This window comes from Brienomyrus brachyistius, chromosome 24 (genome assembly GCF_023856365.1).
Source record: "Brienomyrus brachyistius isolate T26 chromosome 24, BBRACH_0.4, whole genome shotgun sequence".
NCBI classification, from domain to species: domain Eukaryota; kingdom Metazoa; phylum Chordata; class Actinopteri; order Osteoglossiformes; family Mormyridae; genus Brienomyrus; species Brienomyrus brachyistius.
In genome coordinates this window covers 311,354-323,869 of record NC_064556.1, presented here as the reverse complement: position 1 = coordinate 323,869, position 12,516 = coordinate 311,354, and the positions used below count along the sequence as shown (strand labels likewise).

General features: G+C 50.1%; 1 protein-coding gene across 2 annotated transcripts in view; it reads right to left on the bottom strand.

The window, feature by feature from the left end:
- Positions 1 to 12,516, bottom strand: part of LOC125720181 (short transient receptor potential channel 5-like) — a 54,788-nt gene that overhangs the window by 5,847 nt on the left and 36,425 nt on the right. For both annotated transcript variants that reach the window (XM_048995357.1, XM_048995356.1), the window contains 5 exons: positions 9,950 to 10,286; positions 9,644 to 9,783; positions 9,055 to 9,377; positions 5,359 to 5,554; positions 2,998 to 3,207 (listed from right to left, as the gene is read on the bottom strand). In XM_048995357.1, the coding sequence (XP_048851314.1) occupies positions 2,998 to 3,207; positions 5,359 to 5,554; positions 9,055 to 9,377; positions 9,644 to 9,783; positions 9,950 to 10,286 (1,206 nt within the window). The remainder of the gene's footprint in view (positions 1 to 2,997; positions 3,208 to 5,358; positions 5,555 to 9,054; positions 9,378 to 9,643; positions 9,784 to 9,949; positions 10,287 to 12,516) is intronic.

The window sequence follows — 12,516 nt, the reverse complement described above, 5'->3', positions numbered from 1 at the left end:
TTAGCATGATCCATGCATTACAGCGGTTGGCATGTATGGTTATCGTGATCCATGCATTTGATGGGTCTGCATGTGCGATTAACAGGATCCATGCATTAGAGCAGTCAGCATGTGCCATTAGCATGATCCATGCATTACAGCGGTTGGCATGTATGATTATCGTGATCCATGAATTTGATTGGTCTGCATGTGCGATTAGCAGGATCCATGCATTAGAGCAGTCAGCAAGTGCGATTAGCATGATCCATGCATTACAGCGGTTGGCATGTATGGTTATCATGATCCATGCATTTGATGGGTCTGCATGTGCGATTAACAGGATCCATGCATTAGAGCAGTCAGCATGTGCCATTAGCATGATCCATGCATTACAGCAGTTGGCATGTATGGTTATCGTGATCCATGCATTTGATGGGTCTGCATGTGCGATTAGCAGGATCCATGCATTAGAGCAGTCAGCATGTGCCATTAGCATGATCCATGCATTACAGCGGTTGGCATGTGTGGTTATCATGATCCATGCATTTGATGGGTCTGCATGTGCGATTAACAGGATCCATGCATTAGAGCAGTCAGCATGTGCCATTAGCATGATCCATGCATTACAGCGGTTGGCATGTATGGTTATCATGATCCATGCATTTGATGGGTCTGCATGTGCGATTAACAGGATCCATGCATTAGAGCAGTCAGCATGTGCCATTAGCATGATCCATGCATTACAGCGGTTGGCATGTATGGTTATCGTGATCCATGCATTTGATGGGTCTGCATGTGCGATTAGCAGGATCCATGCATTAGAGCAGTCAGCATGTGCGATTAGCATGATCCACGCATTACAGCGGTTGGCATGTGTGGTTATCATGATCCATGCATTTGATGGGTCTGCATATGCGATTAACAGGATCCATGCATTAGAGCAGTCAGCATGTGCCATTAGCATGATCCATGCATTACAGCGGTTGGCATGTGTGGTTATCATGATCCATGGCAGTGTGTATGGTTAGAATGTCCCCCCACAGGTGATCTTGACTTTCAAGAGACGTTTTCCCATCTCTATCTTTTATTCTCAGAACTTTCTCCAGTGAACTCCTGGGAATTTTGATGAAAAGTACCACTGCTCAAAGCTCTGTTGAACTTTGTTTCATCGTCATGGTAACTGCTGTCATTTCCACATTATAAGTCTTACATAAAATTGGTAGTGTTTTGGTTTGATTTGATTTTTCTGGTGTGTGTGTGTGTGAGTGAGTGAGTGAGTGAGTGAGTGAGTGAGTGAGTGAGTGAGTGAGAGAGAGAGAGAGAGAGAGAGAGAGAGAGAATGAGAATGAGAATGTTGGCCTTTGTGTGGGTACCTGAAACTGTGTGGGTGAATGTGCTGGCAGTGGTGATGTAGACCAAGCAGTGTGACTGGTTCAGTGGGTGACAAAGTGCTGGATAAGCACACAGACTCTCACCGATTTACTGGCTATACGGGCATAGAGTGCTATAATTGTAACATGGTTGCATGGTTTGTATAAGATGCAAGTCATACTCTTCTTCATAACTTGTTCTGTTATGACAAAAACACCAACTAATGTCCCATCACGATCTGATCCGATAAATGGATGCTTTGCACAGATACTTAAGTGTGGAAGAAGCCCAATTGGGTCTGATAACAGCTAGTAACCTTTGGGTGCAAGGCTATGTCCTACATTTGTACCATTCCAGCTGTCTCTACCAGTGTTTTACAGGCAGTCCTCAAACTAGGAGTGTCTACAGACAGATAATTCTTACAAACGGACTGGCATTATATTATATATTTAAATTATAATTATATTAAAAATTCAGGTTAAATACAAAGGTTCATAATAGCGAACGTACGCAGCACTTTGTGATGCTCACGAAAACAATGTACATTTAAACTGAAGATTACAAATGTAATGAACACACTAAGGAATCGATAAAATAGCGGAATCGGTTTAGATTTGGGTTAGCTAATCGCTTTTTATTCCTTGAGGTAAAAAGATCAATTCAAATCAGATCAGAGCTTTAATTTTGATAAGTGAAGCTTTTGGCTGGTGGGGAAATAGACTGATGGCTGATCTCTAGTGGGTAAATCTAGGTGGCATGTGCAGTGAGCTCATGCTCTAAACTGCAAGGTTATAAGATGTCAGAGAGCAGTAACTGTAAAGTCTTCCTAAGCTTCACAGCTTGGTCTGTGTATTTCAGCCACGTGGCAGTGCGCGTCTTTGATCACCCCCAAATTACGGACTTCAAGACATTTGCACCTTTTTTAAAGAATTTTTTTTCTCCAATTATTACAGTGATTCTCACCCTTAAAAAGAAATTAATAATTACTATCAAATAATAATTTAATCTTCAAGGCTCAGGTTGCAGTTTGTTACGAAGTTGTGTCTGTGATCGGAAGGTTGCTGGTTGAAATTCTAGGGTTGCAGGATCATTCTGCTGTTGGTATTTAAGGATGGTCGTTAACCACAATTGCTGCAGGAACTGGCCGACCCTGCCGTGTGAAAAATGTGTCGTTTAGGATAAAAGTCTCTGCTAAATAAAATGTAACTGCACCCATCTATCTTTCCACTTCTCATCCTGGAGTAGGGGGGCTTGGCCGGGAGAAGCCTTCGATAGAATGCCAGTCTACTGCAGTAATTATTAAATGTGTAGTGTTGGTTTAGCTTTTGGGTACTTCTCCTTCGGATGTCCGTTAACAGAATAAAGATAGAAAATGCATCGTGCACTGTTGTTGTTTTGCTGTTTAGCTGTTATCTTGCATCTTTCTTAATAATTTCACTAGTGTTTAGATGGCATGCAGTTAGGTTACACCTGTCCTCAGCTCATCCTATTTGACCTGAATCATCTTGTCATCACACTTATTCGGTTTCCATGAGCTACGCCAATGACATTCATCACCTCTTGGAATCCCAGGTAGGTACTGACTGGCTCTCTGATCTGGTGCCCCACCCACCCTAAACATGCTGTAATGGCTGGGAGGGACTCTACCGTAAACTCCTTCAAGTTCTCATGTTTCCTCTGCTCGTCCGTTGGCGCCGGTCCCTTGCCACACAGCCGACCATGCAGCCAGATGCACAGGTACCATATGGACTTGGGGCTGGGGATGATGTTGAAGGGTGGGGGCAGTGTGCCCCCCTCGTCAAAGTAGCTCATCCACAGCTTGGTCCTGGCGAACTTCCACTCGATGTCAGCGTGGTCCTACGGCATAGCGCCGGTCAGACAAGTACACCAGCTACGTGAATGTCAGCTGACACTTTGCAAGGTTGGAAACTGTTTAGGCACAATATGCTGATAATAACACCTCTTTAGCATCGCGTGGCACCCCGGGCCATTTCCCCTGCAGGACTTTCCCATTCACACTGCGTCTCCTGCGCCCTAGCTCTCTGGCTGAAATAATGAGACCTGACACTGGTGTGGGGGAAATAAGCACAGGGCTGCCCGACGCGAATCCCAGGGGAAATGAGGGCGGGGCTGCCCAAGGCAAATCCCAGGGGAAATGAGTGCTGGGCTGCCCAAGGCAAATCCCAGGGGAAATGAGTGTGGGGCTGCCCGAGGCAAATCCCATGGGAAATGAGGGCGGGGCCTGCCCAAGGCAAATCCCAAGGGACATGAGGGCGAGCCTGCATGAGGCAAATCCCAGGGGACAAGAGTGCAGTGCTGCCCGAGGCAAATCCCAGGGGAATTGAGGGCGAGCCTGCGTGAGGTAAATCCCAGGGGAAATGAGTGCAGGGCTGCCCGAGGCAAATCCCAGGGGAAATGAGGGCGGGGCTGCCCGAGGCAAATCCCAGGGGAAATGAGTGCGGGGCGGCCCGAGGCAAATCCCAGGGGAATTGAGGGCAAGCCTGTGTGAGGCAAATCCCAGGGGAATTGAGGGAAAGCCTGCGTGAGGCAAATCCCAGGGGAATTGAGGGCAAGCCTGCGTGAGGCAAATCCCAGGGGAATTGAGGGCAAGCCTGCGTGAGGCAAATCCCAGGGGACATGAGTGCGGGGCGGCCCGAGGCAAATCCCAGGGGAAATGAGCGCGGGGCTGCCCGAGGCAAATCCCAGGGGAAATGAGGGCGGGGCTGCCCGAGGTAAATCCCAGGGGACATGAGTGCGGGGCTGCCCAAGGCAAATCCCTGGGGAAATGAGGGCGGGGCTGCCCGAAGCAAATCCCAGGGGAAATGAGTGCGGACCTGCGTGAAGCAAATCCCAGGGGACATGAGTGCGGGGCTGCCCAAGGCAAATTCCAGGGGAAATGAGCGCAGGGCTGCCCGAGGCAAATCCCAGGGGAAATGAGCGCAGGGCTGCCCGAGGCAAATCCCAGGGGACATGAGTGCGGGGCTGCCCGAGGCAAATCCCAGGGGAAATGAGGGCGGGGCCTGCCCGAGGTAAATCCCAGGGGACATGAGTGCGGGGCTGCCCAAGGCAAATTCCAGGGGAAATGAGCGCAGGGCTGCCCGAGGCAAATCCCAGGGGAAATGAGCGCAGGGCTGCCCGAGGCAAATCCCAGGGGACATGAGTGCGGGGCGGCCCGAGGCAAATCCCAGGGGAAATGAGGGCGGGGCTGCCCGAAGCAAATCCCAGGGGAAATGAGTGTGGACCTGCGTGAAGCAAATCCCAGGGGACATGAGTGCGGGGCTGCCCAAGGCAAATTCCAGGGGAAATGAGCGCAGGGCTGCCCAAGGCAAATTCCAGGGGAAATGAGCGCAGGGCTGCCCGAGGCAAATCCCAGGGGAAATGAGCGCAGGGCTGCCCGAGGCAAATCCCAGGGGACATGAGTGCGGGGCCTGCCCGAGGTAAATCCCAGGGGACATGAGTGCGGGGCTGCCCGAGGCAAATCCCAGGGGAAATGAGGGCGGGGCCTGCCCGAGGTAAATCCCAGGGGACATGAGTGCGGGGCTGCCCAAGGCAAATTCCAGGGGAAATGAGCGCAGGGCTGCCCGAGGCAAATCCCAGGGGAAATGAGCGCAGGGCTGCCCGAGGCAAATACCAGGGAAAATGAGGGTCAGCCTGTGTGAGGCAAATCCCAGGGGAAATGAGGGCGAGCCTGCGTGAGGCAAATCCCAGGGGAAATGAGGGTGGGGCTGCCCGAGGCAAATCCCAGGGGAAATGGGTGCAAGGCTGCCCGAGACAAATCCCAAGGGACATGAGGGCGAGCCTGCATGAGGCAAATCCCAGGGGACATGAGGGCAAGCCTGCATGAGGCAAATCCCAGGGCAAATGAGCGCAGGGCTGCCTGAGGTGAATCGTGGTGAAATAAGCACAGGGCGGCCTGAGGTGAATTCCAGGGGCAGGTTTGGCAGCTCAAATGCTAAAAACAACAAACACAGACAGACAGGAAACACTGGGGCTGCAGGGGGGACTCACGGCAATCAGCTGGTAGGAGTTGTTCATCATAGCAATGAGCATGTTGAGGAGCACCACCAGGGAGATGACGTTGTATGTCCCAAACATGGTGGCCCCCACAAACTCCGTGAACTCATGGCGTGCCCTCACATTGGTCACGTACAGGTTGAGCAGGCCGAATACTGACCAGAACAAGGACTGCAAGGTCTCGAACAACCTACAGGGGATGTAGATGCCGCTGTCAGTTCAAGGGTGTCACATCATAAATGATGGTGATGTTCCTTTAATGAATTTTCCAGATTGCTAATCGGTCTCATCTTTCCATAACCACTAAATCAGTGCTGGGCTGTGTGTGTGTCTGTGTGTGTGTATGTGTACAGTATGTGTGGGGAGGGGGGTCTCCTGCCACAGGCAGCATCGGCCAGCAGACACCAGCATGACATGGGGAGAATGTGCAAAGCCCACACAGACCGAGCAGGTGGGATTCAAAACCACAATGCTAAATGTGTGTGGTAACAGCAGGGGTGAAATGCTGTTGGAATATGATTCCTAGGGATGGGCCCTAACGAGTGGGAACATAGCTGGATCGGTACAGGTTGGGGTACCAATATGCCATGCTTACATAGGGCCAAACATCTCTAGTGGCACCATTCAAATACTATACATAAACATGCGTCTGTCCGTCCATTCACCCATACCATTCAAGGGCAGTGGTGATGCAAAAACCTTAATCCAAAAAAAACAAAGCCTTTATAAATATGTAAAAAATATCAGCTATTTAATCCTTAAAATCAATCCCTGAAAATCCACTGAAGAGGGAAGGATGATGAAGGAAACCCTCTGTAATCAACCCAGTCGCTCTGGATCTCGACCCCTAAAGGCTGATTTATACTTCTGTGTACAGTGCAGCTGAATACCTTACACCTTACAGTACAGTGTAGCTGAATACCCTATACTTTACAGTACAGTGTAGCTGCGTATCATTCACCTTACAGTACAGTGCAGCTGAATACCTTACACCTTACAGTACAGTGTAGCTGAATACCCTATACCTTACAGTACAGTGTAGCTGCGTACCATTCACCTTACAGTACAGTGCAGCTGAATACCCTACACCTTACAGTACAGTGTAGCTGAATACCCTATACCTTATAGTACAGTGTAGCTGCGTACCATTCACCTTACAGTACAGTGCAGCTGAATACCCTACACCTTACAGTATAGTGCAGCTGAATACCTTACACCTTACAGAACTATAATTACAGGCGCCAGCCTACAGCATAGGGTACACAGCTATGCTGTATGGACATCATAGATTCATTGTAGAAGAATAAATCAGCCTTAAGGCAGGTCAGATAGGAGAGCCAGCTGGCAGGAATGGGCACTGCGTCAACGGCACAGCGGTGTGACGGTAACTCATGGTGACTGGAGAGGAGACAGACAGACATTGGGAGAACAGCAAACACAATTACTGCACGTGCAGATGCGAGATGTCTCTGCCATGCGACTCTCGCATGCACCCCCGCTTCAGGCAAGACTCTTCTTTATGTTCCATGAAATATTAAACGCAGACTCACATCAGTGTGGAGGGGGGGTGAAAAAGGGGGCAGGCTCACGCCTTTATGCTGGTGTAATATGACTGGTGCATGGGGGGTGGGGTGGGGGGAGCAATCTGAACATTCTGCAGGGAGATAATTTGGTGAGATGTGATGCAGTGCTGATGCAGTGTGTGTGGGTGACTGTACACATCATGTGGGGGTGACTGTACACATCACGGCAGAAGGAATGTCAGCCCTCTCTCAGAGGGTGTGATTCTTCACAGTGTATAACTCCTATCAAAAGGAGTTTTGTTTTCTTTGCTGCAGGTATGAATGATTTAGGGATATAAATGATCACACTGGCCTACAGCTTGGAGCTTCAGCTGAAGGTTATTGGTTCAAATTCCAGGAGCAAACCCTGCTGTTAGACCCTCGAGAAAGGTTCTAGATCTGAATTTCTCCTAGGAAATTAACTTATTTTGTATACATGAGTAATTCATAAGTTTTAAAAGTTTCACAGAACAAACTAAGAATAATAAGTTAAATCCTGCACTTTTCGTTCGGAAGAGTTATTGTCTCGACAGGCCGACCTTCCGGCTTCAGAGTACCTGATTGGCTGACATTCGCATACGGGCATTAAACAGCAAACACCAGGCAAGCTGAAGCAGCGGTGAGGGAGCCGTGCCCAGGGTGACTCTCCTGAATGATGTTGTGGTCTCTGCATAAAAAGGCTGAATATGCAGCCTTACAGGGTAAAGCACACAGGCAGAGAGAACTGGAATATGCAGCAACAAACCTGGAAAAGCTTCAGCCACAAAGAACCAAGCAGAAACAGCCATGTTTGTAGGCTGAGCTCAGGCTCTACACTTCACCATATTTCTTTAATAATATGAGCATATCTTTGGTTAATAAGGTTTCACCATGATTTACACAGACCTTGATCTCCAACGCTTCATTTAAATGGGAGGGCCAGAGACCAGGAAGGTCCCGTTTAAATATCATTGTCACGATGCATTCCTTGCTTTTTTATAAACCTGACCTCACTGGTCAGCAAAGAGCACTAATGCGAGGGCTGTTTGTGTTCACGCCAGAATGATTCCGAGTTCATAATGTATCAGCTTTGCCCCCAGAAAATGAATGTCTCTTAATAATTAACCAATATGACCGTCCTTCATTCAACATGCACATTATATCCTTCGGATATGCAGAGAACAATCTAATAATGCATAAATTTAATATAACCCTGCAGCTTAGTCTATTTTTACGTATTAGAACATCTGACTTTCATGCAGCTCTGACCAAACCCTAACAGTAGCTACATTTAATTTCATGCGATAGATACACAGACTGAAGCCTGACTTAACATGTTATACATACAATCAAAAGGGATTTCCTTTCACTACCCACTGGAGGGGCCATAAAGGGACCATAATTCATTCAGATGAGCCAACCTTATCAATTGCCAATATGTTATGAGTTGGTCACTGACAGGGGCGGGGTTGTTCCAGGGGCCAATCAGCTTTCAGCTGGGGCCAGTGCCCCTGTGCCCCCCCCCCCCCTTTGTATATACCCATGAGTCCAAGGAATTCATTATAAGCATGTGGGTAGAGGTTTACCAGGGCTCATAACACCACTCATACCATTTGTGGCCACAAATGGTTACTACAGTATGGGGACCAGCAGGACCCCAAGTGAGAAGAACCTGCCTCTGACAGAGGAGTACTTAGTGCGTTCATAATTAGTAACAAACTCAGCTGATGGCGGATGGAATGTCAGCCCTCTCTCAGGGGGTGTGACTATCCACAGTGTATATCTGCTGTCAAATGAGGTCACGTTTCCAGTTTAAATGCAGCCTGGGTATAGGGTGACCACCTAGTCCAAGTCATGGGGTACACAGAGCTACTTCAGGTTTTACAAACTACTTTAAAACTGAAATGGTTTTAACTGATATCCTTTTAACTGAAATGGTTAGAATGGTAGTTCACCAACCCTGTCGTAGTGTCCCTCCTGATATGAATTATCTGGTCACCCTACCCGGGTACGAGCGATGTAACGATGTAAATAAATGGCCTTCAGCTGAAGGTTATCTGTGAAATTCACACACGGGTGTTAAACAGTTAAGCAGTATGTTAATCATTATTACTGAATAGCCGCTGAAGTCCGCTATGCCAGGACTCACGTGGAGAAGGCGTTGTTCTGCTTCTCGCAGCGGATGCCCTTGCAGTGGTTGGGCTCATCCGACGCCTTGGTCTCGTAGTAGAAGTAGAGCTGGTTGAGTCCGTTGGCGAACGCCAACAGCACCAGGCAGTAGATGAAGAGGAACTTCAGGATGTCAAGCAGCATGCGGCCCAGTGAGATCTGCAGCGGGCCCAGGTGCGAGTTGGCCGTGAAGAGCGAGATGAGCCGCAGAGAGCTGAAGATGTTAGCGATGGCAAAGAGGGCCTCGGCGATTAGAGTTGGGTGCCACATCTCCCACTCCTCCCGCGGACGTGAGCTGTTGTACTTTGGGGGGGGGGGTGAAGGAGAGGCCGCCGTAGCAGGCACGAAGGCGGTCATTAGTTCATGCATATCTACACATACTGACACACCAAATAACCACTATTAATACTGCATGTGCCAGGGGCAGAGTGATGCATATATGTGTGCATATAAACTGAGAGAGCAGGGTCGGCCAATCCCTGCTCAAGAGCTCAATGGTGACATCACTGTGGTGGATCAGTCTGCCTATTACAGGCTGCCAGGTCCATCCTGCTGGGGTTAGGGCTTACTTTGATGTAGGCCACGATTTTCAGGGAGATGGTGGCCAGGTAGAGTGAGTTCATTGCAAAGTCCATCAGGTTCCACCAATCGTGCACATACTCGGTGAAGCCTCCATCCCACATTTCCTTAATTTCTGCCCAGATGAAGCCTGGGGGGGTGACAGAGAACTTATAGGTTCCTCATAGGATCCTGATAGGCTCACATCCTCTAATGATTGTTAATAACCCCAAGCAATGAAGGAAGGATGGACGGGTAGATTAGACAGACAGACAGACAGACAAGTTAGGGTTAGGACCACCCCCCGGCTCGCTCACCCAGCACCCAGGGCAGGATCATCCACTCCACGATAGTGGGCGGGGGGCCCTGCATGTGCAGGTTGGTGCGCACAATGTGCTGCGAGGCCAGCAGCAGGAGGAAGAGGAAGGTCAGGTAGGAGGCTGTGTGGCAGATGAACTTGATGAAGGGCTTCTTGATGAAGTGGCCCAGCGAGCTCTTCGGGGCCAGCAGGTAGACGAGGGAGAAGACGGGGAAGAGCAGGCCGATGACGAAGCAGGTGAGCAGCTTGACAGCCCAGTGGCGACGTCGCCAGCCAGGGAAGCCGTCGTACCACAGGGTGGCCAGCAGCTGCTGGCAGTTAGGCTGGGCCACAAACTGGGGGGGGGGGGGAAATGAGTAATCACCTGCAAATCTAATCCATTTTGTCAAAAGAGCAAAGAAAACACAGTCCCAAAAGAAACAACACAAACTAAGGAAGATGAATGGCACGGCGTGGTGATTTATCGGGCGTCAGGCCACACTGTTCAGTATTCATCAGCCAACCTGGCGTTTCATAAGTGACGTGCCCAGCCACGTCTCGGATATACCGTTGAGGCTCCGTTGTATCCAATGCCTCTGTGGGACCGTGTCGGCGGATGGCGTGTGGAAGCTCGTCTGGGTATCAATCATCCTCAAAATTGGTGCGCTGCGATGGCGTCACACGCCCTGAATAGGGAAACCGTGGGCGGCTCTCCTTGTCGGATAGAGCCTGACTCCAGCGGGAACACCAGCAAACCCTAACTACCTCGCTTAGGGGTACTATTGGAGGCAGTGTATTCATTATGGGTTGGATCATCGGCATAAATTATGGGGGAGTGGTAACCCCAAAGTTATGTCCTTGGGCTAAGTGGCCAGTTATCCGGTTTCAAATGAATGAAGTGATTGTCTTGATATATGTACTATGAATGATGATCATCCATCGGCAGCAGTAAGGTGCTGGGTGAGAAGGGTCAGGGGGGGATGATGAGTTCCGTAAATATTTGCTCTGTCCCTCCCTGTCAGCTGTAGGGTTCAGAGAGGCAAAGCCAAGGGGGGAAGAGTAGAACCTGCAGGATGCCACAAGACATACAGGCCATTCCGCCCAGACAGACCTCACCGGCGGATTCGGCATTCCGCCCAGACAGACCTCACCGGCGGATTCGCCATTCCGCCCAGACAGACCTCACCGGCGGATTCGCCATTCCGCCCAGACAGACCTCACCGGCGGATTCGCCATTCCGCCCAGACAGACCTCACTGGCGGATTCGCCATTCCGCCCAGACAGACCTCACCGGCGGATTCGCCATTCCGCCCAGACAGACCTCACCGGCGGATTCGCCATTCCGCCCAGACATACCTCACCGGCGGATTCGCCATTCCGCCCAGACAGACCTCACCGGCGGATTCGCCATTCCCCCCAGACAGACCTCACCGGCGGATTCGCCATTCCGCCCAGACAGACCTCACCGGTGGATTCGACATTCCGCCCAGACAGACCTCACCGGCGGATTTGCCATTCCGCCCAGACAGACCTCACCGGCGGATTCGCCATTCTGCCCAGACAGACCTCACCGGTGGATTCGCCATTCTGCCCAGACATACCTCACCAGCAGATTCGCCATTCCGCCCAGACAGACCTCACCGGCGGATTCGCCATTCCATCCAGACAGACCTCACCAGCAGATTCGCCATTCTGCCCAGACAGACCTCACCAGCAGATTCGCCATTCCGCCCAGACATACCTCACCGGCAGATTCGCCATTCTGCCCAGACAGACCTCACCGGCGGATTCGCCATTCCACCCAGACAGAGGTGTCCTGGTGATTTTCGATGCTTGAACTGGATGGAGATTCGGCACGTGGTGAGGTGACTCTGACGTCAGAATGTCCGCAGACACGGGTGACACAATGAGGGGGATTTTAGTGAGGGAGGGGCAGCCATGGATCCTGCCGAGGAGAGTTATTGACAGGCTGACGCTGCTTCTGTTGCTGAGGCTAATTCTCACAGAGAGCACGAACTGTCTTAGAGAACTGGTTGCACTCTGTGCACTAACACTGAGTAATACCCTCAGCTTCTGATGTGGGACACGTCCCAGAGAAGCCCACTGGTTAGATTGTACTCCGCAGCCTCATCACATTCTCACGCAACCTTCCTGCGCTCCGCAGACTTGCCCGGACTTTGGCTGCTTAGCAACTGGAGACGCTTATGTGGTGGAAAAAAATCGCAACCAGCACCGGTGGGTCAGGAAGACAGATCTCACAAAAAAAACAGCTGGAATCCTCCAACCCAGCACGGATGGCCGAGACATGCAGTTTCTGTATTTGCAGATGTCCATCCATGCATCTGTCCTTCCGTCCATCCATCCATCCTCCAACTGTTTATCCTGCTCAGGGCAGTGGGGGCACGCCCTGCATAGGATGTCAGCCCTTTACAGATGTACCACAATATCTACACACTGTGGTTTTACTTCTCTTTTCCTGATTTTTTTCATCATTCATTGTTATGCTTTCAAATGTTTCAGGCGAGTGACAAAATCAATAGAGGTGATTTTAAAGCTTTTCTCACATGAAAAAACATAGAAAACGAG